This window comes from Adiantum capillus-veneris, chromosome 14 (genome assembly GCF_014529385.1).
Source record: "Adiantum capillus-veneris isolate H3 chromosome 14, ASM1452938v2, whole genome shotgun sequence".
Lineage (NCBI taxonomy): Eukaryota > Viridiplantae > Streptophyta > Polypodiopsida > Polypodiales > Pteridaceae > Adiantum > Adiantum capillus-veneris.
This window is the reverse complement of record NC_140944.1, coordinates 10,773,629-10,800,179: the sequence shown is the minus strand read 5'-3', so window position 1 is coordinate 10,800,179 and position 26,551 is coordinate 10,773,629. Positions and strand designations below refer to the sequence as shown.

Sequence of the window (26,551 nt, the reverse complement as noted above, 5' to 3'; positions counted from 1 at the left end):
TAACTTGAAATTTCTCGACATCTCTCAGTAGGTGTCTCTTTTCGAGTTGATAACCTTGGAGGTCCGATGTGACTGCTATGTCTTGGGACTACCATCAACGCCAAAGAAACATTGTCTGTCCAAGAGCTGATGGACCATGTTGTGGTTGTCTACAACCTTATGGAAGGAACCTAACCCTAATTTTTAATCCAAGTTTCAGGACGGAAAGTCGGTCGACTTTTCGAGCTCAGCTGATGTTAAGATTGCTTTTTAAGTTTTTAAGTTCTGTTTAAACTTGTTTGGTGATCCTGTTTGGAATTTGTTTGAAATGGATGGTATCTGTTTTGAATCTGTTTTGGTGCCGATTTGAAATGTTTGACTCTGGTTTTAATACTAGTTTCATTGATTGGTGATTTTAGTCCCCGGTGAAGAAGTGAGAAATACTGTTTTGGTATTGTTTGAACCTCGAAACGACGTAGGCCGATGCCTGGGGAGCGTTTCGTTGTATGTTTGAAAACCTCGGGACGACGCAAGCCGATGTCTTGGGACCGTTCCGTTGTATGCTAGAAAACCTCCGAATGAAGCAGGCCGATGCCTCGAGAGCGTTTGGTTGTATGGTTGAACCTCCAAGCGACGCAGACTGCGATCTGGGGAGCGTTTGGTTGTTGTACAGTCCTCTGAGCTCATGGCCTGGACCTTTTTAGGTTATTTGCGAGGGCAGTGACGAGGTAGTCGTTGAGTAGCTTCATACCGCAGACCGTTTGTCTCGGGGGAGTGCTCAACGGCACTGTTTGTTGTGTCTTGTAGCATGCATATGTAAGCATTTGTGTTGCATTGTGATGTGCCAACTATTGAATATTCATAACTTGATGAGATTGCCTGGGTATGTAATTTTAGTGCATCAAGACACCCGTGGAAGATCAGTGCGGTCTCGGTGTGATGGCTAATTTTACTACGCCGGAATCAAGAGTTCCAATCTGGAAGAAAGGAGAAGCCAACTCCTTGATCAAAAGAGCCAAAAGAAGAAGCAAACTCCTTGATCAACAGAGCCGAAAGGAGAAGCTATCACAAATCGATGACGTGGCATGGCCCTAGCATCAGGTGGTGCTGCAGATACACACACCTCGGCAGGCAGGCCCATGAAAGGCGGGTACAGGCTGACGTGGCAGGTTCCGAAAATTGCGGCGAAAATTCCGCTGACAATGCTGGCCGTACGGACCCCCGCGTTTCACGCTACAGCTGTACAGAAATTGCTTTTTGGGCTGTTGAAAATTCTACGCTATTTTTTTTAGAAGCTTTTGGAAGCTTTGCTTTATTTTTGAAGAGCTTTTTACTGAAGCTTTTGGGGCTCTGCTTTTGGGCATCCCTTGTAAATCTTTAATTAAGTGGATTGTGCTCTCACAACTCAGAGCATCTGAGAGTCTGAGAATGAGAACCCTCCCACTCCCTTGTACTTTGAGCACAGATTAATACAAAAAGAAATACCGAAAGGGGCACCAGTCTTTGAGGCCAATATCTCTAGGCACAGAACTCCACCGGGCCGTCTGGAATCAATTGTGAAATGTAAATTGTTTTGAAGTGAATCTCTGTTGTGTTGCAGTGGAATCTTGACTTGGAGTGTCCAAGTTTGTTACAGTGGTATCAGAGCACAGAAAGATTCTTCTTCTACGGAGGATCCGATCGTTTTTGCAGCGCACATAGCTTTTGAGAAAGAATCTTCGGAGGCCGATCCCGGACTTATTAGCTACTCCCACCCTTCATACATCGTGCATCGAGCGCGCTCCTGTCTTCATCGCTCTGTCTTACAAGGCATAAAGCCATTAAGAATCCCAGATTACACATGGGTTTCTCGTGAAAAATCTGACAAAGATGACACCTCTCAGTGGGAAGGCAAAGAAAAGTTGAAAATCCGGTGCGAGAACTGAAGAAAAGAATGAAGATTTGGGCAATTTTTGTTTCAGACAAGTTTGCTAGAAAGGAGTACAAACGTCAACTGCAAATTGGCATATGTGTGAACAAATTGATTAAGTACTTCAGGGACTCGAGATTGGCGAAAACACCTGAAGAATTACCCGAATGATAAGATTCACTCGAGATGGCGTGTGGCCATTGCTTCTCCTCTCAAGTAGGGAAGAAAGCCGAAAAGACAGACGAGTGCAGAAAAGCAAAACATGTACTCGCAGAAAGACATGGACAAGCGAAGCAAAAATCAAAGCTTCGAAAAGGGAAAGAAAAAGGCAAAGAAGTCTAGATTTCGCCCAGTTTCTAACAGTTCTACAAAGGAGTCATCCTCAGACAGTTCGGACTCCGACGATCACATGTTTTATGCAAAGAAGAAACATTATTTTATAAAGCCAACCAATATGACTTCCTCAAAGATAAAAGCAAGAAATTTAAAGAATTTAAAGAAGGTGGGCAGTCGATTTGAATCCTTTTCTGGGTTCCGAGATGCTCGAACATGGTGGTCCACTCTTCTATTGAGAAAGGAAGCTACGGTTAAATGGTTGAAATTCAAAAGGCTTTTTAGTTCTTCTTGGCTGACTCGGGAGTATGAACGAGATATACGAACTGCTTGGAATCATCTTCGGATGACCAAGGGAGATTCTTTGGACGCTTAATGCGAGAGATTTTGGAGCTCTTTCCTACCAGCTTCTTCATTTAAGGTCTCATTTATGAAACAGATTGAGCAGTTTTGCTGCAGACTTCCTATAGAGATACGAGACTACTGCTTGGAACGAAAGTTGATTCTATTCAAGAATTGATGGGTCATGCCAAACGGGGTTTTGCCATACACTTGAGCAATCTAGCTTACCCCATTGATGAGATCTTGACTTAGAGAACCCAACAGACTTCTGATAATGAAAGTAGAAAAAGCAAGAGTTCCAAAGAAAAGAAAAGAAAGATACACGTCCCCGACAAACTCTTAGAGAAAGGGTTATCTATCTCAAAGAGGGGAAATGTTTTGGTTGCGGGGAATTTGGACACATCTCCGCAAAGTGTCCCAAAAAGGCACACCAAGAACAGATTGAAGACAGGCCAGAGAGTTCTAGAGCAGCAGAGGAACGTGGCAGAAAAGGCAGATAAAAGCAAAATTGGTACCATATTAAGTGGGGCCCGAACCGAATCAGATGAAAGTACAAAACTTTGCCGCACTTAGGGCAACGTGAAAGATCAAGAAGCCCTCATTTTCTTTGATGGAGGAGCCAAGGCCAACTTCTTTTCAATTGAATTGGAGGCTCAATTTGGAATTACGCCCGACAAGCTGAGGCCACAGGCGGAGGTAGTTCTAGGGGCACTCGAACGGGATGTTGACATTACACCGATCATTGGCAAACTTCGTTTGCAATGTCAAGGGTGTTTAGGGAACGAGGACTTCTACGTAATTCCCTTGGGAGGTTGTGACGTCCTCCTCAAAATCCCTTTGTACCACAAGAACAACACCGTGGTTAACTATTGGGCTCAGAAAGCGACTTTGACAAATGAAGGGCACAGAGATTGTACTTGATGAAATTCACTTTCTTTACTCGTTTTTCAGGAGAGAACTGAATGATGATTGAAGGTCGAATATATTTGACCTCGAAAAAGAACGCCAAGATTTTCTCCTCACATGCTGATTGTTTCTCTGAGGGCCTACCAGGCGAGTTGCCACCAGCTCGTCCCGAGGATCATACCATTGACCTGGTACCTGGAAGCACACCACCAAACCGGCCACCTTACCAAGTGAGCCGAGCCCAGAATGAAGAGATTATGGACCAAGTGAAAGACCTCTTGGAAAAGGGTCTTATCCAGCCAAGTACTTCACCTTATTGCTCTCCGGTGTTGTTGGTTTTGAAGAAAGATGGATCTTGGAGAATGTGCATTGACCATAGAGCTCTCAACAAAATCACCATCAAGAACAGATTTCCGATTCCTAGGATCAATGATATTATTGACCGACTACAGGCATCCTCTTGTTTTAGGAGGATCGATTTAAAGAGCGGATATCATCAGATCCAAATCACGTCGGGAGATGTCTACAAGATAGCTTTTCGGACGACCTTCTGTTTATTCGAGTTTTTGGTGATGCCTTTTGGACTTACCAATGCTCCAGCGACCTTTAACCGAATGATGGACAGGATTTTCAGAGAGTACATATCTTTTGTTGGCACTTTCTTTGATGACATTATTGTCATCTCCAAGGATGAGGTAGAACATAAAGAACATCTGCTACAGGTCTTTCAGGCATTACGAGATCACAAGTTGGTGATTAATGCAAAGAAGAGTGAATTTTTCCTACCAGAGATACACTTTTTGGGACACATCGTTTCAGTAGCAGGAGTGCAGATGGACCCGGCCAAGATAGAGACTATCAGTGATTGGCCCAATTTGAAGAATGTCCATGAAGTTAGAAGCTTCTTGGGCTTATGTTCTTACTACTGGCAGTTCATTCGAAAGTTTGCAGAGGTTGCTTCCCCTTTGCATATTTTGACACAGAAAGGAGTCCCTTTCTCGTGGGGACCCACAGAGATGACTGTTTTTCAGACATTGAAAGAGAATTTGACTATGGGACCAGTTTTGACTTTGCCGGATTTGTAGAAGTCATTCGAAGTATATTGTGATGCTTGTAATCGTAATCTGGGTGGTCTTAATGCAAGAAGGCCATGTCATTGCCTAAGAAAACGGATTGTTCTAAAGGTCGGAATTGACAGCACAGATATATGAGAAAGAGCTTTTGGCGGTTATCCATGCCCTTACTCAATGGCGACATTACCTACTCAAAGCCAATTTTACGATCTTCATAGATCACCAGGGTTCACGCTACTTCTTGTCACAGAAGCAGCTATCAGAAATGTAGATGCGGTGGGCGAACATCTTGTCACAGTTTCACTTCCAGATTGTCCATGTGCAAGGACGGAAGAATTTGGTGGTAGATGCTTTGTCCCGGAAGCCATTGGTTCTGGCTATTTCCGCAATACATCATAGAAGCTTCGAGGATATGGTCGATCAGTATGCCACAGAGACAAATTTTGTAGACATTTTCTAGTAGTGGGATATTCCATTCGGGATGGCTACTTGATGAAGCAAACGATGTTGTGCGTTACACAGCCGTTGAGGGAAAAGCTTCTAACCGAATGTCATTGTCCACCATTTATGGGTCACCGCAACATTGCTACCACCTTCAAACGTATGGAGAGATGCTTCTTTTGGCCGAGACTCAAGAAGGACGTGGACGATTTTGTACGCAGTTGCTTGGTATGCCAGAAGGTCAAGTTTGACATGTAAGGTGCAGCAGCAATAAATGTTGAACTTTGCTCAGGATGAGTGCTCTGAACTGTGCTCAAGGTTCCTTTTACTTAGGGAAGGGAGAGCCTTCCGTTCCTTTAGTGAGAAAGTGCAAATGATCACAAACAAAGTGGCAAACACTATGAATGAAGGCGTTGAGACCGAGAGATAGAGAGAGAAGAATACGACACCAGAAAGTTGTCAAACCCTCCTCAGAAGGCCCCACTCTCCATGGCGAGAGCGGTCTACTATTGATTGCACAAATCTCTACAATGCTATGGACTTGCCGACGATGTCGACAACGATGAGGACGACGACGAGACGGGCTGAAATCTGAAAACGCTAAGGGTTGAAATCTGCAAATCTTGTATCTGCTGAATTCTGACTTTATGTCGATGACGACGATGTGACGACTACGCGCTGAAAACGCAGATGCTCAAATCTGCGAATAGCGGACTGAAGCTCTTGCTGATTTAACCGTGCGGCGAGGATCTGATGCGGGAAGAAGATATCTGCAAGGTTCGGGACTTGTTCTGCAATGTCTATATGCTGAAAATTGAGAACGCTACTGCTAGGGCTGAATTTGTCGTCGGGAATCTGCAAAACGCTGAGGTAATAAAAAACGCTGGGCTGATCTGCTTCTTGATGCAAAAACGCTAAGGAGTCTGCAAAGATCTGCTATCGCCAGGGCTGATCTGGCAACTGCAAAAAGGTAGGCTAGTCTTTGGTCTGTTGGCTGGAAAACGCTAATTGTTGAGACGGTGCACTGTCGGACGCCGAGTCTCGCCAGAATACACTAGCGCTAGGTATCTGCTTGTCAAATTTGCCCTACCCGGTTTCCCAACAAAGTCACTTACTAATAATAAGTGAAAAATGGCTAAAATAGGGAAAATAGATCTTTGCACTGTAAAAATGCTCCTGATGGTTTCTGACTGTAATCTGATAGTCATGTTGTGTGCAACCAGTGGATATGCATCGACTCTAAGTGCCTCGACATGCACGGTCTGCGAACAAACTCACAAAAGTGTCAGAACACTTCCTAAGCTAGGTTGACTGAACTGAATTCAACCCTACTCATGAAATAGCTTGTCCACGTACACATAGGGTTACATCTGCACGTGACATCCCCTCCTTTTCAGTGAGATATTGGTACCGAACTGTATGGCGTCGAGGGAGATCGCCAACAGCATCTGGAATCCTGGAAAGGACTCCTCGCAGCCCACTCTGATGCATGGGTCATGCGATACTTGAACTTCATAAAGGTCTGCAACGCTTGCTTCTTTGGGCCGCACCTAAAGCGACACAAAGTCATCTCTAGCTCCTTCAATGCTTCAACTTCGTCTATAGTCAGGCGTCTACCTTCTTCAAGAATTTCTGAGGGTGAAAATTCCTGAAACCACTTCCAACACAAAAACATGAACATACCCATTCCATGTAAAGTGACTGGAAAAATTCTAGTCTTTCGAAAAAATTGTGCATGCAATGCAGATGAACAAAGTGACAGAGTGCCCAACCGTTCATCAAACACATGCAAACAATGGAATCGAAACTTGTCTTTCTAATCTAAATCAATCAACTGTGGTAAATCATAATGGAAATGCCCATGCTTGATTCTCAATCCTTCTTGTGCTCTTTCGGGCACTGTGTCATGCTAAGGAAGAAACATGGAATGTGAATTCCTTGGGCGCAAACATTTCATCTTTTCATGAGTTATCCGCATACATTCGTGCTCATTCACGAGGGAATCGTGTTCATCGTGCAATATGTCATGCCTATGAAAAGGGATTACATAAGGACGGTGACTAAAATACAAGAAAGCATCACGAATGAAACACTCAAACAATGCGTGCTGACTAATCATTCGAACACAGAATACTTCCTGTGGGGGTTCTTGGAACCTCGACTCGAGAGCCAAGATCGGTTCTTCGTGATTGATCGAATTTGCAATGAAGTTAGCTACTAGACAAAGTATCAACTAAACCATCATCCTTGTGAACAATCACATCTTTGTCATACAAATCATCATGCTCGTGAATTATCACATCTTGATCATGCAAATCATCATGCTTATCATTATCATGCAATTCATCATGCTTATCATTCTCATGCAAATCATGTGTGTCGTGCTTTGGAGAAGACAAGACTGAGAGTCTCCTTCTCCTGATTCTCTTCAATCTACGCATGCACATTAGAAAAAAGTAGGACCAGCTCTTGCATGTGTTGGTCTCTCTGTGCTTGTCTATCTTCGGCTGCCAAGCGCGCTTACTCACGCTCACGGTCCAAGGCTAACCTTCTATCTTCGGCCGCCAAGCGCGCTTGGTCGCGCTCACACTCTAGGGCTGTCATTCTTTCTTCGGCCGCCAAGCGCGCTTGCTCGCGCACACGCTCAACTGCTAACCGTCTTTCTTCGCGCTCGCTATCCAATTTGGCTCTTCTTTCTTTGTGCTCACGGTCCATTTTTGCTTTTCTTTCTTCATGTTCACAATCCAATTCTGCCTTTCTTGCTTCACGTTCTAACTTCCTGTCCATCATCATCTTGACGAAGCCTCCATAGGAGTTGGTGCAATCTTTGGCGTAGATACGGAAGGGGAAGAATCAGAAAAACCTCCTGGTGGGGAAAATGCTTCTTCGCCACTACCATGCTCATCACCTCCATGCGAAGTATCCATTCCGCTTCGGATAATGACCAAACACTGAAGTCTTGGGTTCTTAAGTTCACGAGGAACTTGGGTTCTTGTGGGTCTCGGATTCTTGGGTTCTTGAGTCTTGAGGTTCTTGAGGTTCTGGAGTCTTGAGGTTCTTGAGATTCTTCTTTTGCTTGCAATCTGTGTTAGAGAAGGATCTTCTCTTACCCGAGCTCTACTCTTTTCCACGGGCGCACCCCTTGGCAGCCTTGCGCTCACACCAAGGTTGCTTTTTCCCACCTCAACATTGATTGGCCGGCCGCTAAGTGCACGATCCGCTCTCAATGAGTGAAAAGAGGCACAAGGGAAGACTGGACAAGCCCTTCTTTCTTGGGTTTCCTGTCACTCTTCAAAAACACGATTAGGATCGACACGCCCAAGAGGACTTGGGTTACGTGCGACCGCAACAAGCAAAAAAAATTCTCGTGGTTCTTTCCTTGAGTGATACAGAACATTGTCAAAGCTCTGATACCAATGTACGGTGCAGCAGAAATGAATGTTGAGCTTTGCTTAGCATGAGTGCTCCGCACTGTAATCAATTTTACTTACGGAAGGGAGAGCCTTCCGTTCCTTTAGTAACAAAGTGCAAATGATCACAAACAAACTGGCAAACACTGTGAATGAAGGTGCTGAGACTGAGAGATAGAGAGAGAAGAATACGACACCAGAATGTTGTCAAACCCTCCTCCTCCAAAGGCCCCACTCTCTATGGCGAGAGCGGTCTACTATTGATTGCACAAATCTCTACAATGCTATGGACTTGCCGACGATGTTGACGACAACGAGACCGGCTGAAATCTGAAAACGCTAAGGGCTAAAATCTGCAAATCTTGTATCTGCTGAATTCTGACTCTTATGTCGGTGACGACGGCAATGACGACGATGCGACGACGACGCGCTGATAACGCAGATGCTGAAATCTGGGCTGAATCTGCAAACTCTTGCTGATCTAACCGTGCGGCGAGGATCTGTTGCAGGAAGGTGAAATCTGCAAGGTTCGGGACTTGTTCTTCGGTATCTATATGCTGAAAACTGAAAACGCTACTGCTAGGGCTGAATCCGTCGCCGAGAATCTGCAAAACGCTGGGCTGATGTGCTTCTTGATGCAAAAACGCTAGGGAGTCTTCAAAGATCTACTGTCGCCAAGGCTAATCGGCAACTGCAAAACGCCAGGGCTGAATCTTGATGAAAAACGCTAGGCTGGTCTTTGGTCTGTTGGCTGGAAAACGCTAGGTTGGCCTGCTGGGGAGTCTTGATGAGAAGGTGCACTGTCGGACACCAAGTCCCTGCTGCCTCTTCTGCCAGAATACACTACCACTAGGTTTTTTTATGTATCTGCTTGTCAAATTTGCCCTACCTAGTTTCCCAACAAAGTCACTTATTAATAATAAGTGAAAAATGCCTAAACTAGGGAAAATAGGTCTGTGCACTGTAAAAATGCTCCTGATGGGTTCTGAACGTAATCTGATAGCCATGCTGTGTGCAACCAGAGGATATGCATCTACTCTAAGTGCCTGGACACACACGGTCTGCGAACAGACTCACAAAAGTGCCAGAACACTTCCTAAGCTAGGCTGACTGAACTGAACTGAACCCTAGTCATGAAATAGCTTGTCCACGTACACATAGGGTTAGATGTGCACGTGACATTGACAGGCATAAAGCACAGGGATTGTTACAGCCTTTACCCATACCCACCCGCCCCTAGGAAAGTATTGCAATGGATTTCATTTTTGATCTCCCGAAGACTCAGAGTAAGCATGATGACATTTGAACTGTCATCAACAGATTTAGCAAGCAAACTCACTTCATTGAAGTGAAGAAACAGTCAAGCCGGATCATTTAGCGAGACTGTTCATTTCACAGATTTTCAGATTACATGACATGCCTGAGACAATTGTCTCTGACAAAGATCCCCGATTCAAGAGTTTGTTTTGGAAGGCGATTTGGGACAGCATTGGCGCGCGGTTGCAGATCTCATCATCTTTCCACCCGCAGATAGATCAGATGGGCAATCAGAGATTGCAAATTCAGTCCTACTCAATTTATTGAAGTCTTACATCTCGGATCAGAAGACTCAATCCGAAAAGTATTTGCCCTTGGTGAAATTTGCCTACAATAACACGATTCACTCTTTGACGGGGAAGGCGCCATTTGAGATTATTGAAGATGCTACGAAGGTTCCACCCTTCCTAAACACGAAAGATAAGATTTTTGAAGCCAACCAGTACACACGGGACTTGGACACTGCTTTTGCCAAGGTCCGGGAGGCTTTGGAGAAATCTCAGGAAAGACAGAAAAAGGTACCAGATCGACATCGTCGCGATTTGAAATTAAAGGAGAACGATTGGGTGCCCTTACGTTTTGAGAAGGCACGCTTGAGAAAGAAAAAGAGAAAGGAGCGGCTTTTTCCAAAGCTTAGCATGAGATACTATGGACCTTTCCAGATTTTCGAAAAGATAAATGATGTCTCCTTTAGACTGAAGTTGCCCGATACTTGGAGAATTCACAATGCTTTTCATGTGAGTCTCTTGAAGCCTTTTAAAGGCGACGTGCCCGATGATGGGAGCCAGATGAGCAACCCGAAGTGGAGCAAAACGAGGAGATACTCGTTCCAGAACAGATATTGGCACATAAAGATAGAAAGATAAAAGGTAAAGTGATAAGGCGGGTCTTGGTTAAATTCAAGAACTATCCCACATTGGATGTGAAGTGGACGGAGGAGGAGGACCTGGCAGATACTCCTCAGATTGTGAACCTTTACCTTGAAGCATTCGGTTTAGCATAGTCTATACCGATAGAACCCCGAACTCAGCTTGGGCGGAATTTGGTGCAACGGGTATGCACAAAAAAGGAGTCACTTCACTCCTTTGTCAACAGATTGCCCCGATTTTTTATACTAAAGTCAGTGATGTCTCTTTTGAGTTTCAGGGATACTGTGAGCTGACAGTATTCTGTTGTAATGACTTTAAGAACTGGAACTCCCGATAATATGACATTGATTTGTACTTGACTTGTTTAAGTGCAGGAACTAATATACGAAATGACTGCGGCATTTCGGTCTGATAAATCTATAGACATGATTGCAACAAGGATTAGTCAATCGAACATCTGAGAAGTCCCAACTGGATCTAGATGTGATTGCTAAATACGTTGCCGATTAATGATGGTCTGAGATTGGAATGATTGTTGAATGTGATTTGTCATGTAATGTCTTGAGATGTGAATGTCGATTGCTACATGTGCTAGATGTGTGTTCCTAGTGCGTCAGTACTAACAGTCAGTGTCTACTAAGACAATTTATGGCCTCTGTCTCTTTTGCAAGCGTAATCGAGGGCGATTACAATGCTTTCAAGAGGGGGATATGTCACAAATTGATGACGTGGCATACAAGTGGTGCAGCAGATACACACAAACCCCAGTTGGAAGGCCTGTGAAAAGCGGGTACAGGCTGACGTGGCAGGTTCCGAAAATTGCGACGAAAATTCCACTGACATGGCTGCCGTACGGACCCCCGCTTTTCACTCTGCAACTGTACGGAAATTGCTTTTTGGGCTGCTGAAAATTCTACGCAATTTTTTTTAGAAACTTTTGGAAGCTTTGCTTTATTTTTGAAGAGCTTGTTACTGAAGTCTGAGAGTGAGAACCATCCCACTCCCTTGTACTTTGAGCACAGATTAATACAAAAAGAAATACCAAAAGGGGCGCCAGTCTTTGGAGCCAATATCTCTAGGTACGGAACTCCGTCGGGTCATGTCGAATCAATTGTGAACTGTGAACTGTTTTGAAGTAAATCTCTACTGTGTCGCAGTACAATCTTGACTTGAAGTGTCCAAGTTTGTTACAGAAGCCAACTCCTTAACAAAAAACTATAGCAAGCTAATTGTCCCTCGGAATGACCCTCGAGAAAAAAAATTAAGCTAACTTGAGTTGTTTTGCAGATATGCTGTAATCGCGGATGATTACTCTCTTTCAAGAAGGAGGGATGTCACAAACTGCTGACGTGTCAAGTCAGTAAAGAGCAGAGCCAATCTTCAGATCACGGCCGGGGGGCCTAAACCCTAAGAAGAACAAGTAACTGAAGAAGAAGTCCTACCAACTTATGGAACCCCATCCGATGGGGCCCAAGTGACATAAAGGAATAAAAAAAGCAAGACCCACACACACACACCAAGAATTACTCAAAAGCAGATGATGTGGCAATTGTACGAACACTCCGCGTTTTGTGCTGACTGTTGACGTGGCAGTTGTACGGAATTCCATGATTTACGATGGCAGCTTTTTGGCATTGTTTTTGGACCAGAAGCTTTTGAGTTTGAAGGCTTTTCATGTAAACTTCTTTTCATAGGCCAAGGGCCTATTAATATGAGGTTAGGGCTCATTCTCTGGCATGCTTCTTGGAGAAGGTGCAAAGCCTGGAGTATCGGCTTGTACTGTGTTGATGCAATATAAAGAAATACCGAAAGGGGCGCCAAGGTTTGGGGCCAATACTCTATGGGGTGGAATTCCGCCACTCCGTGTCATGTGTTCTCTCTTTCTCTCAGTTCACTTGTTATTGAAGTGCTAAAAGTCTGTTCTGTCTGTTCTTTTCTATTGGCACGTGGTGCTCATCTTGTGACATATTCCCTTTCCGATGCACCCGTCACCCACCTTGTGACGCATCACGAATACCAATCACCTAGTCCTTTCCTAATGAACTTACGGTACAATCTCCTTCGCGATGCTCTGTCACCCTTCCTATGACGCATCAGAGATGTCCGTTCTCGGATGGTCGGATACTTCTTTCCGATGCTCTCTGTTACCCATCCGATGTGACGTATCAGAAGTACCCGTTCCTAGTGGCCTTACAGATATTCTCGTTCTCAGTGCTCCCGTCATTACTCTGAATGATGCACTAGGAATACTCTGTATTCGGATGTCTCCAATGAGAAAAACCCTCTCACTTAAAACTCCAATAATTATTTAGAATTATTTTTCTTGGTGTCCCAATCGAGAAAACCCTCTCACTTATAAATCCAATAATTCATTTAGAATTATTTTTCTGTCAAATAAAGCCAATTTAGCAACATAGGCACACGAATAAGGATGGGTTTTGAGAAGCTTTTTCTAAAAAGTTGAACATTCTTAAGTGCTTTCCAAGAAAGAAGATACATTCCCACGAGGAAATCTATGTCTGCATTGCATTTGTACGTGAGGTTGCATCTAGGGACGCTTGGGAAGTACCTATAGCATCAGTTTTTAGCTCGCACAGTTTTTATTGAGTTTTTGAACAGGTTCACATTATTTTTAAAAAGTGATTGGATGCCCACTTATCCTACTAAAAAAATAAAGCAAAAACTAGGTAATGCTCCCTCTTGGGCTCTCTCTCTCTCTCTCTCTCTCTCTCTCTCTCTCTCTCTCTCTCTCTAGAGCTGTCGCCAGTCCACACTCTCCTCCTACTATTCCAGGACCCCATGGGTTCAACTATTCTAGCGAGAAGCTCGCCGACTAATTCTACCAACTCCAGAAGTCTGTAAAAGCAACCTAGCGCCCTGCTCTCTTCTTTCTTGAGGTCCAAAGAGGTTTGCATTATATATAACAATGTTTTCATTACACAAATAATGTTTGTAGTTTATTTTGCAAAATGTGAAGCCATTTTTTAAGCTATGTTACGACACTTCCACTTTGTTTAGACATTTGCTTTATGTAACGACACTTCCACAATGGCCAATAAAAATTCTATTCTTGCCAAAGCTACTTTGCCGCCAGGCAGTCGCAAGTGATCACGAGAAGTCCGAGTACAGAAGTTGCTTTTCCATACTTGCAGCGGCAGGTGAAGCTTGAGAATACGCTCTACAAGTTGTTGCTTTTGTGTTGGTGCTTTTTGTAGATACTGTCACAACCTGCTGACGTGTCAAAGCTTTGAAGAATGGGGCCAACTTACAGATGCCGGCGGAGGGGCCAAAACCCTAAGAAGAACAAGTAGCAGCAGAAGAAGAAGTCCTACCATGTCACATGACACATCCAACCGTATGTGTCCATGGACAAGCTGCAGCATGACCAGGGTTCAGTTCAGCCAAGTCAGTCTAGAATAGGAAGTGATCTCGCACTTTTGTGATTCTATTCGCAGACCGTGCATGTCCAGACACTTAGAATAGATGCATATCCTCTGGTTGCACACAGCATGACCATCAGATTCCAGTCAGAACCCATTAGTAGCATTTTTACAGTGCATAGACCTATTTTCCCTATTTATTAACAGTTCTCACTTATTATTTTTAAGTGACTTTTGTTGGAAACTAGGTAGGGCAAATTTACTAAGTTTGTATATATAGAAACCTAGCAGTAGCACTTCCTCGCAGAAGAGGCAGTAGGAGCATTGCTCAATAGGCATCTTCTCACGCAAGACCCCTAAGAACCCTGGCGTTCCCCCCTCAAGAGAACTCCAACGTTTTGTCAGCCCTAAAGGACAGCTTTTCCAGCCCAGTTAACCTGGCGGTTTTCATCCTAAAGCATCAACGATTTCAACCAGTAGACTTAGCGTTTTGCTACAGCCAAATTCAGCATTTCAAAGGCCAGCCGACACTAGCGTTTTCCAGCCATGGACTAGCGTTTTTGGCTAGAAAGACCAGCAAATTCAGCAGATAGTAGGGTAGCAAATCCAGCGATTCCAAGTAAGAAAGAACAGCCCGACAAGAACCAGTTCAAGCATTCAGTTTCCAGCATTAGATTTGTCATCGTCGTCCACACCGTCGGCCTCGACATAGCATCACTTAAATTTGCATCAGCATCTTGTACCAGATTGTGCAATCAATAGTAGACCACTCTCGCCATCGAGAGTGGGGCCCTTGGAGGAGGGTTTGACAATATCTCTGGTGTCGTATTCTCTTCTCTCTCTCTCTCAATCTCATGCACCTTCATTCACAGTGTTCATCACTTTGTTTGTGTCCATTGCACTCTCACTAAAGGAACGGAAGGCTCTCCCTTCCCTAAGTAAAAGGAACCCTTGAGCACAGTTCGGAGCACTCATCTTGAGCAAAGTTCAACTTTCACTTCCGCTGCACCTTACATACCAACTTATGGGGACCCCGTACGACGGGGCCCCAAGTGACAAAGGATTAAAATAAGGCAAGACCTGCACACGCACACACACACACAAACTGATGACGTGGCAGATTTCCAAAAATTGCGTTGACATGATGACGTGGCAAGTTGTACGGATTTTCGTAAATTGCGCTGGCAGCTTTTGGCTTTGCTTTTGGACCAGATGCTTTTGAGTTTGAAGGCTTTTTACTGTAAACTCCTTTTCAGGCCAAGGGCCTTTAGATATGAGGTTAGGGCTCATTCTCTGGCATGCTTCCCGGAGAAGATGCAGAGTCTGGAGTATCGGCTTGTACTGTGTTGACACAATAAAAAGAAATACCGAAAGGAGCGCCAAGGTTTGGGGCCAATACTCTCTGGGGTGGAATTCCGCCACTCAGTGTCGCATGTCGTCTCTCTCTCTCTCTCTCTCTCTCTCTCTCTCTCTCTCTCTCTCTCTCTCTCTCTCTCTCTCTCTCTCTCTCTCTCTCTCTCTCTTCAATTGTTATTGAAGTGCTAAAAGTCTGTTCAGTCTGTTCTTTTCTACGGGCACGTGGTGCCCGTCTTGTGACAGATACTCCATCACGGAGGAGGAGTGAGGACGCTTCGGCCGACGCTCGTGGATTCCGAATTAGAATGAGAATAGTCTGCGGAGCTTTATGCTCTGTACATACATGAAAAGAATTGAGAGCTCTTCTCTCGGAATTTCCCTAAATGGGAAGGAAACGACCATCGAGTCTAAATGGAGTTTACTCCGATGCTTGTGCTTGTAAAAAGATTCTCCCTAAATAAAGATTCTCTCTAAGTGGGGGACCAGTCCATCTTTTGGTCCCGAATACTGTGTCGATCTTCTCCCTCGTCTCTTTTGGTCGATATTCTATTTATTTTCAGCTTGTTGATTATTCGTATGTGCTCCCCTTTGCGACACTCTCACAAAGCACATCGAGATGCATCATAATTAAGTCAGAGAGAGACACTCTGTAGAGGAGAGGTCAGCTAGGCTTATGTACCTATGAAGGATAACCCCACTGATCTTCTCACAAAGATTGCCTCGTGAGAAGTTCAAAGCTAATTAGAAAGCTTTGGACTTACTCCCCATCACATAGGATCTGGCACTTCCCTATACATGAGTGTCAGCTCATGTTCACAGCATCATTACCAATTTACCAGAGGACATTTGTTGCCATATTATGGTAGTGATGTGTCACTTAGGGACACTTTTTTTTGTCACGAGGCCGTGGCAACCATTAACCTTAGTTGTTGATTTCTTTCCCTTGATTTTTATTTGATTTTTGGGACCCTCTTGTTGAAGTCACAAATGGCCGGACATTGTGTGGCCAGTGTGAAACGACCAACGGCTGAGAGAGTCACCCGTAGTCGAGAAGGTCAAGTTGCCACGAGATGGTGGGGCCAGTTTGCACTGGAATCCGAGCAATAAAAGGGTGTCTAGGCTCTGTTCAAAGTCATTTAGACTCCTCGCTACACTTTAATATTTATAAGTCGGTGAGTACTAGGAATTAACTCGAAAAAGGCAAACTAGACACATGGCGGCTCCAAGTGCACTTGCCACGCTCATCCCTAGAGGGAGCGCCCAATTTGAGAAGGGAGGCTTATTTTTGCACTTCGGGGTGTGACTACACTGTGTGTATGAGTAGTGGGTGAAGGTGATCACAGCTTTAATGGAAAGCTTGCCTTCTTCCTTGCCTCATGTAGCGTGACAATTTGCTCTCGCGCATCTCTCTCCCCTTTGCACTTATGGTAATGCCCCACAGTTGGGCTTCTTAGATGACCATGTACAGTTCTGGGGTTTTATGTGTGTTTGCCAAGGCAAGAGCCTTCTGTACAGGACCTTGATCAGCTGATTGATAATCCCCACAGGTACGCACAGTTCCATCGCGAAGGATTGCGAAAACGAAGAGTTTTCACACTTGAAAACTCGTCCATTTCAAAGGGGAACTGTCCCATTGCGTGCGGCAACACCTGAGACACGCGTAGACGTGCTCACTCCGCCCAAAACGATCCAAAATGGAAAATTACAGCCTGCTGTGTTTTTCTACACATTTAGGATTTCGCACCTAAGCTGCAAGACATCGCCAGGGGAGCCTCGGGATGCTTAAACAAGGCTTTGGGCATCTAACAGTGACAAAACAGGGAATTACAACACACTGAAATTGACCTGCAACTCATTGGAAAGCTTCCAAATTGCAAGGAAAAGTGTCCTTGTCGTGTACTGTTGGCCTACAAAGGTTTTTGCGCCGTTATAATGGCGAAATTGGGTCATGGACAAGTTTGGACAGCTTGGTGAGAGCTAGGTGACAATGTTCGGATTGTCTATTTGCAATAAGAATAAAGAAATACCGAAAGGGGCGCTAGTCTTTGGGGCCTCCAGGGTGTCGCTATATGCTTGGGAGCGCTCTAGCTACCAAGCCGTGTTTCGTTTTGAAGTGTTGAATTCAAGTCACAGGCTTATTCACGAAGTTCCTTTGTGTCGTGAAGTTCAAGTAAAGATTCAAGTGAAAGCTGTCTACCGCCCTACGGGCCGGTTTCATTTTTCCCGTGCTAGGACAATTTTTTCTCTCCGCTTGTATATACACCCAAACACTAAGCCATGCCTTATCTTTGTATTAGCACACTCGGTAATACTACTTCTTGTGTTTTGCTCTAGAGCTTCTCCTATCTTCTCCACATTCGCGTGCAATCCTATAGCCATATTTCCAACAATCTCTACACACTTGAATCGCTTTCAAGGTTGATCTCTGCACCCCCCAAGCTTATGTCTCCTTTGGAGTGCCACTGACCCTAGAGCATTCTGCTCCACCACCTTCTCCATCTCCCTCACTCTCTTGTTCACCTTGATTGTTCAGTTGTCTCTTAAGTATTGAAGTGTTTCAAGTGTTGCAAACTGTGGTAGAGTATTGTTTTCAGTCCAACCACTTCCCGAAAATGGTTACACTTAGCCACGGCTAGTAAACTCACAAATAACCGTGATAAGCTTATCAAGGCTACTAGTAAGCGTCCCTCGTAACAACAGCTTAGTTTCAACAAGTTTCACTTCAGTCAAAAATTACAGATGATGGAGTAAGTTATTTGGTAAGTTATCTATTTGTTCAATTTCAATAAATAGCGACCACATCAAAGCCCTTTCGAAATGGATGTATGCCCGAGAAACATGTTGTGTCCATAGCACAAAGAAAAACCGTTCCTCAAGTCGGTCACATGCATTGAGATAGTGTTGTTTCCCTACATGTATATGTTATCATGCCTTAACGTAATGTACGTGGGTGGAATTCTCGCTCTTGATACATCCATGTTTGGCATGATTTCTTGCTAAGTCCAAGCCCTAAATTCAGCCCCATAATCGAGTCTAGGTCGAGTCTTAGTCATTGTCTCCCCCACATTAGACATTGGAGTCCAATAGTCGTGTATAATTCTCCATCTTTTTTCACCCTAGTAAGGAAGGTGTGATATGTAGTTGGCATGTGGTATAGGCCAAGAAGATAATGTCAGAGTGGCAATCAGTAGCAGAGTTGCTCATGAATTGGGACTCACACATCTTGGTGCATTGTCAGGTACATCACTACACACACACACACAAAAACTCAGGCAACCCATACACAAATAACTGCCACAAAATAAAAACAGTCAGACAAAAAGGTCCTTTCAAGCTTACAATGGCGTCCGTTTTCCCATCAATGCTCCACTTGGTAATGTCCCCTCTGTGCAAGGCAAGCACACAGGAATCAGTCAGTCGGAACTTTGCAGTTTCTTTTCCCTCTCTAGCTCTGCGCACATGCCCTTCGCGTGGGAGCTCTGAAACGCCTCCATTGTCGGAAGAGGTTGGACGCATGTTCCGTTGGTCTGCTTGTTGAGCCGTGTGGAGTGTGCGAGCGCCGTCGTTTTCTGCAAAGGTTTTGGATGAGTTACCCATAAAAATCTTCTGCGCGGATTGAGAAGAGATGGAGGTTCTCGCTCTCACAGCTGCACACAGTCGCGTTCGTTTTGCGCCAGAAAGACCTATAATTGCTCTCCAAGTCATCGAGTCGGGACTCATCGAATGGTTTGGTATATCGAACCCTCGAAATTTAATTCTAAATTCAAGCATTCCCAACATATACCTACCTGAGTGAACATACTAAGCAGCTGACTATAAAGCAAAAACATGGACAACTATCAACCTCTACCGCGAGAATAACGACCATATATTGTTAAGTTGTTACCATGTTATGGTAATGATGTGTGTGAACACATTTTGGACCGTGGAAGGAGGCACTTTTTTTCTCTTTAGGGCAAGTTATCTTTTTATTGGCACACTTAGCAATACTACTTTCTATGTTGTGTGCTCTCGAGCTTCTCGTTTATCTTCTACATCTTCAGGTGCATTCTTGTAGTCTTATTTCCAACAATTGGTATCAAGAGAGGGTTTTGACATCTAGGGCAACATTGTCGGAACCACTCCAGCTCGCATTCTTTGATTGAGGCGATTTTTGGTGGAGCATTGGCATGGCAACATAATCTTTGAGTAAGATCTTTGATATTGGGGCTATCAAATTTTTATTAGGTCTCATTTTGACCTCCATTTCCACTAATGACAATATATTTCATCCTTGTGTGTAGGTTGTTTGACATTGCAGATTTCTGCAAAACAGGTACTATATATCATAGCTTGGTTTTGCAATTTTTCTTAGATTCACTCTTGATATAGGCATCTTGAATTAGGTGCAGCCATTGTCCATGGCTGACAATAATGATGTTTTTTTTACAACAGGTATCTCATAAGGGCGAGCTGGATGGGAACAAGGACCAAATTTGGGCATAGACAACACAACATGGCGTTGTTGCAAAGGGAATTTGGAACATTGTGTAGGGTTATGATGTAAGACCAGGTTCTGTGGATACAGGTTCTAGCAAGTCTACTGCTAGAGTTGTTTTTCCTTCTAACGAGTCGACATGTTGGGATGTTAAGGACGGGCATGCTAATGCATTGATTGTGATTTTTGTTGAGCATCCCAATAGTTCACATAATTGTCCACACGAACAACAAAACTAACATGGAATAAGCTATATTCTTTGTACGTGGGTACAAATTTTGGTAAAAGTTGTTTACATGGATAATTAGGATCTAGAGTCCAAGGTTATGGACGAGGAGGATGATATGGATATATTTCTAACACAAATCAAAGTTCTCAATGAGTAGTTAATTTCCATTAGAGACTATTCCCAATAGTACTCTTGTGTAGATAGTTCTTGACGCTCTTATCAAACATTTGCCTCCACCTTTATGCATTGCCAGATGATGTGAAATTTGATGGTCTTCGTCTTTGTATTGTTGCAAGACGCTTAGTTCAAAAAAAAGGGGGGGGGGGGGGGGGGGGGGGGGGGGGGGGGGGGGGGGGGGTACATAGCAAAAGAAGAATGTCATTGTTGCCACTTCCAATGCTTCTACAAGTAGCAAGTCTACACCCATAGCTGTTGCTTTTGCAAGCAAAACAATAGGTCTGAGAAGTCTAGTGATAAAGGCAAAAAAAGGTTGAAATATATTTTTGTTGGTTATAAAAGGTTACAGGTTGTGCCAATAATGAGCAAACTACCTCACATAGGTCGGACACCAAAGAGGTTGAGTGTGTCTATGTGTGCTTGCGGGAAGGGAAGGAAGAAGAGAGAGCAATGGGGGGAAACACCACACATGGAATGTATGAAGAGTAAATATAGTTAGTGTCGACAGAGTAGTCACAGGTGGGTGGCCATGGACCTTTACCCCAACATTTAAACACCAATCTGGCTGTAAGTGGCTATGACTAAGCTAGTATATACAAATGTGAAGTGTGACAGCTTCACCCTTGTACAACTGTGAAGTGTGACAAATTCACTGTTGTACAACTTTGTTCACCCTACATCCATTAACTAAATGCAATGTGAAAATTGTTTTGTAGCCAAGCTCTTTATACGAGCATCTACTAGGTTATCATCAATGTGAACCTTGGTAAGCTGTAACCGCTTATCCATTGACACATCCTGAATGAGATGATATCACACCTCAATGTCTTTTGACTTAGGGGGAAACATGCAATTTATTGCCAAAGCAATGGTACTCTGACTATCACAATGCAAAAATCAAACCTACTAAATGTCTAAATCTCCCACTAAACATGCCAACCATATAAACTTCCTCTAGAATCTGGTAATTCTATGGAGTTCTAGGTGACTTGTTAATGATATGTACCACTGTGAGTGCTATCTCTGCCCAAAAACCTTGAGTCGAACTCGCCATAGGAAGCATGGTTGTGACTCGCTCTTGAATTGTTTGATTCATCCTTTTTGAAAATCCATCTAATTACACGTGTAACATGCAATAAGCTACCTCTTAATAACTCTCTTGCTATAGAAATTCTCAATCCATCATTATCAATGTGCAAGCTCTTTATCTTCTACCCAGATTGATTCTCTACCAATGCTAATAATTTTTTAAAAGTAAAGAAGACTTGATAGTTGATGCAAAGGAGAAACCCACACCTTCCTAGTGTAATCGTCAATGAAAGTCACAAGATAGCTAGCTCCCCCTAAGGACTTGGTTGGCATAGGACCGCAAACATCGCTATGAACAACTTCTAATGGTTGCAAATGCCTGTATATTCAATGACAAGGTGTTCTTAGTTTGCTGACAGAGATGCAATGCTCACACATAGAAAAATTGGAATACTTAACACAAGCAAGTAACCATATGTGCTAATGTTTTCATTCCCTTTTGACCAGCAAACATCACTATGAACAAGTTCTAGTGGTTGCAAATGCTTTCTATTTAATGAGGATGAGGTGTTCTTAGTTTGTTTTCCATAGATGCAATGCTCACACATAGAAAAATTGGAATAACTCAACGCAAGCAAGTAACCAAAACGTGCTAATGTTTTCATTTCCTTTTTGCTCATATATCCTACTTGACAATGCCACAACTCAGTAGACAATATGGCTATGGATATACATTCCTCTTTTACAGACGAGATAAACATAGAACAACATGTTCCATGCTCTTAACCTCTAAGAATCACAATATTTCCTTTCTTGATTGACCATGAATCATTTCCAATGGTGGTCACGCAACCCAAGTCGTCAAGCTGACCAACATATATCAAACTCTTTGTTGCTAACTTAGTGACATGTCTGACATTCTTGATTATGAATTTTGTGCCATAATGTAAAACTAACTTGATGTCTCCAACACAATGTATATCAAGCTCATAGGCATCACTAAGCTCCACTTTCCCACGAGTATGTGTATACGTAAATAACCAATCTCTATGATGTGTGACATGGAAGTTGGCTTCAGAATCTATGATCCAATTCTGATAAAAGCCAACATCTTTTTCAACAAGAGCATCTAAAGTAAGATTTGTTGTAAAGACTAGAACATCTACGAGTTTGGACTTCAAGCACATTTGGAGTCTTAGGAGACTCTAGCACATTGAGTTTATCAATCTTAGCTTTGCCCTTTCCATCATTGTCAACTTCTTGCTTTGAAACTTTTTCTTGTCTCTTTTCCATATATGACATCACTCAATATTATGCAAAGAACCTCTAGATTCACTATAAGAATCTCTATGATCCTTACTTTTGGCATAGTAATGAGTGCAAATTTTGTCCTATGCCACTAGCAATATACACATCACCTTGCTTTGCAAGTTCCATAGACTTCCTCTGAATCTCCTCATAGTTTCCCTCAAGCATAGAGTTGCTTATGGTTGTCTCGAGGGGGGTGTTCACTTACAGGAAATCACCTATCTCATGTGTGTTCAAAGGTTATAACAAAAACCCCTGTACTTACATGCTCTAAAGTAATAAAACAACCCCTTTTTCTTAAGAAACTTACAGATTTTTTTAAAATAAAATAAAAACCCCCTTCTATTAGTGCAAATTTGTTAATTTCGCTTGATGTACCCACATGCTATATTAACATATCTATGGCGGTGACACCCCAAAAATGGCTTTATAAAATGTGTCCCATGGAGAGGTTACAGAGCACAACAAGAAGATTGATTGCACTTCGTTGTCAAAATTGAGTCCGTGTTGAGATGTCAATTGATAGAAAAGTACATTAAAGATGTTCAAGTGTTGAGAAACTGTGTCACCTTATATTTCATACGAAGCTCAAGGAAAGAAAAATCTTTCCCTTGCTCCAAAGTTAACTGATCTTGTAGGATCTCCATCTTTGTAATAAAGGCAAGTGTTGAAGTCACACTTGATAACTTCGATGTTTGTAAAGGACATTTGCTCTAGTAATGACCCTTCTCTCCATAATTGTTACAATTTCTTTAGGCTTTCAAGGCTCCCCATTCTACATCAATCTTCATAGAACATGGCTGACTTTTGGTTTTGCTTTCAAATTTTGTGCCAAAGCCTTTGTTGAATCAGAAGAGGCCGATCTACCTTGGGACTCAAAATGCTCCTCTTGGTCTAAAACCATGAGTACTAAGGCATCCCATGCAATAGTATTAAGCCATACACTTCTAATCAAAGAAGAATAAAAACATGAGTAATAGAGTGGTAACTAGGACATCAAATAATGGCCATGTCCTTCGGTGCAATTTTCTTCCCCATTCAAAGAATTTTCCTATTGGAGTGATTGCATCTTGTTGATATAAGACCTAGTGGAAGTAGCGTTGGTTGTGTCGAGGTTAATCACTTTCACTTGCAAAGCAACATGCTTCATATGGGTAACATATGCTAATCCAAAATGATGCCAAATTTTATTGGCACTCATCGTTTCTTTCACACGATCCGAAATTTGTGGGGTGGAGTTCAAGATGATAAAAGACCATACTCAAGCATTGACACGCTCCCAAAGTGCACTCTCTCCTCTACTGTAGTAAATGGCTTCTCCTCCTTCTCAGTCACAAAGACCCTGAGATCATAGGAGTCAAATACCGCTCTCATCATTGTCCTCCAAGTACTATAGTTGGTACCATCTGACCAAAAAATCAGACAAAAAAGTCAAAAGGGTAGGTAATCCTCATCTGTTTTGTCATTTCTATCCTTGTGATACACATCCTAGTAACACTTGATGATGGTCCACAACACCATCGCCAATTGAGTCACTACCGTATGGTCATATGAAGAGGATAGGCTAGAGTACTTGGAAGAAACTGTTTTAAATCAGCCCGTACAACTCCAAATTAGCACCAAATCTGAGACACAAATGAGCAAATGGCAATTTGTCCCTCCTCTAGTCCACTTTCACCCTCCAAATCAAGGTCCAAGCTTGATAAAAAAGAGCATTCCAAATCTGAAATTTATTGAAGCAAAAGCCAACTTTTTTGTACTTGCAAAGCTTGCACTAGATATGCAAAAACTTGCATCAAATACGACAATATCAGCTTTGAATCTGAAAGAATAGCACGCCTACTCCTCTTCAAAAACGCTAGAAAGCATCAAAGACACTACAAAACCGCTCCAAGGTCAAAAATCAACATCGGAGTTGTGATACCATGTGAGAATTTGCAATGGGATATGGATGGATATGGTTGAAAATGGTGGCAACAAGTGCACAATCCCTCATATCCAATGGTAGATAACAACAACCTCCAAATGTGGAACCTCCAAGAGAAACCCTATCGTACTGATCTCCTAGTTCTGCGATGTACACGTAGAGGGAGAGTCGCCTAGGGCAAGAGAGGGCATAGAAGAAGATGGAACCTACACGAATGCAAAGAAATTACAGAGAGGGCTGGCAATTTGACAAAAATGCTAGAGAGAGAGAGAGAGAGCGCCAAAACATCGGCACTCTACGGATGGTGCACAAACTGACTGAGGGCACCCCTCTTAATATAGGGAAAGTGGAAAAATGTCTCACTCCAGAGAAATACTCCACAACCCTAAAATAAGGGCACGTTGAAACCAGAGGTACCGAGTGTACCCTTGACCTAGGGCCACCAAGAGGCAAACTATATGACACTACCAACAATAGGGTGGAGAAAACAATGTTGAGAACTTGTTGATAATGACAAAACTACTTCACATAGGCCGTGCATAGCCACAAAAAAACCCTCACTTCCTATGATCATCCCTTAGGAGAAACTGGGGCACTAGCAACTTTGCCATGATCATTTAAAGAGGTAAACTAACTCTAACAAATGTAGCCTATGCAGGCTTCAAATGACTTCACGGATCATCCATTTTTTGATGTAGATTTACATGATGTACTTGAGAAGGATAGGGATGAAAATGAGTAGGTTAGAAAAATGCCATGATGGCTGGAGAAAACCTTGCATGATAGTAATTTGGGTGTATCTTTATCTAGTCATACTCTTTCAAGTTTTTAGCATACGTCTTATGCATCAAATTGTCATGTTTTGGTTGTGTCTAATATGTATGATGAGGAAGAGCCTATGCCACTTGATGAAACACAAAATTCAAAATTTTTGGTTGAAATGCATTACATGGTCTTTGTGTGACTTGCCGCCTTGCAAAAAGACCATTGGTACTAAGTGGGTTATCAAGTTGAAACATAAGCATGATGGTATTATGGATGGCTATAAGGCTAGACTTGTGGCAAAAGGCTATGATCAATAAAAAGGCATTGATTTGATGAAACTCCTACTCCCAATTGATGTTACAACCATGTTGAAATATGCAAGTTCACATCATCTCTACTAGAGGTGTCAATAAGGGCTAAGGATAAGGTCATGATGGAAATGAGTCAATATGGACTCAAGTGTGATGTTATGGCATGAGAACACATGCCCATGGTCATGGATTTTACCCCATCTACATGTAGGAAGAGTCTACAGTAACTACCAAGCACTCGGGTAGTAAAGTACCACAAGTACTTAAAAGTCACGAGCAATTTCAGGAGGTCTGCATGTAGATTTGTAGGAGTGATATCAACCACCTACAATAGTGATCTCGTGGAGCAATACAAAAAGAAGTTTCTCTACTCAATATGGACTACAATTAGGTCAAAGGTTTTATCCTAATTCCACTTCTACCATTTTTGGTGAAGGTGACAAGTTGACTGCTTGCACAGCTGCAGACTACACAGAGGAGCTAACATGCCACTTTGGGAGCTACCTACCAGAAGATACAGCCATGATCTCCTGATGAAGTGTAAAAAAGAAATCTCATAATGGAGGATCTACCTACATAAAAGAATCCTTGAAATGCACGGTACCTATCAAGGTACTTCATAGTACCTTCTACAGACAATCAAAAGTACCTTAAAGTACTTGTTTGTGTATTTCAAGTACTCAGATGTATCCCAGGGTAGTTCTATGATTAATAGAACATTCCATTATATTATATCATTATATGTCTCATATTTAAGTTGTGTGTATCTTCTTCATCTCTCACATGTATCTTGGCACAAAGATCCCTCTTTCCTCTCCCCCCCTTATATTTTTACATGGTATCAGAGCACACTTATTTTTTCACATACCATTTGTAGCATTTGTGCATTGGTAACTCATAATGGTTGGAATGTACATCAATTGGACATAAAGGCTATGTTTTTGAATGGTGATTTACATAAGGAAGTATATCTATCGTAGCCTCATGGTTTTGTTCAAAATGAACAAGAAAAC

General features: G+C 42.8%; 1 protein-coding gene across 1 annotated transcript in view; it reads right to left on the bottom strand.

The window, feature by feature from the left end:
- LOC147441892 (uncharacterized) overlaps window positions 1-19,050 on the bottom strand; it is a 76,258-nt gene extending 57,208 nt beyond the window's left edge. Inside the window, exons 1-3 of the mRNA XM_086528289.1 lie at window positions 18,961-19,050; window positions 18,775-18,884; window positions 18,655-18,700 (exon numbers count right to left, since the gene is read on the bottom strand). Coding sequence (XP_086384415.1) covers window positions 18,655-18,700; window positions 18,775-18,884; window positions 18,961-19,035 — 231 coding nt within the window. The 5' untranslated portion in view covers window positions 19,036-19,050. The remainder of the gene's footprint in view (window positions 1-18,654; window positions 18,701-18,774; window positions 18,885-18,960) is intronic.
- Between the last annotated feature and the right edge of the window lie 7,501 nt (window positions 19,051-26,551).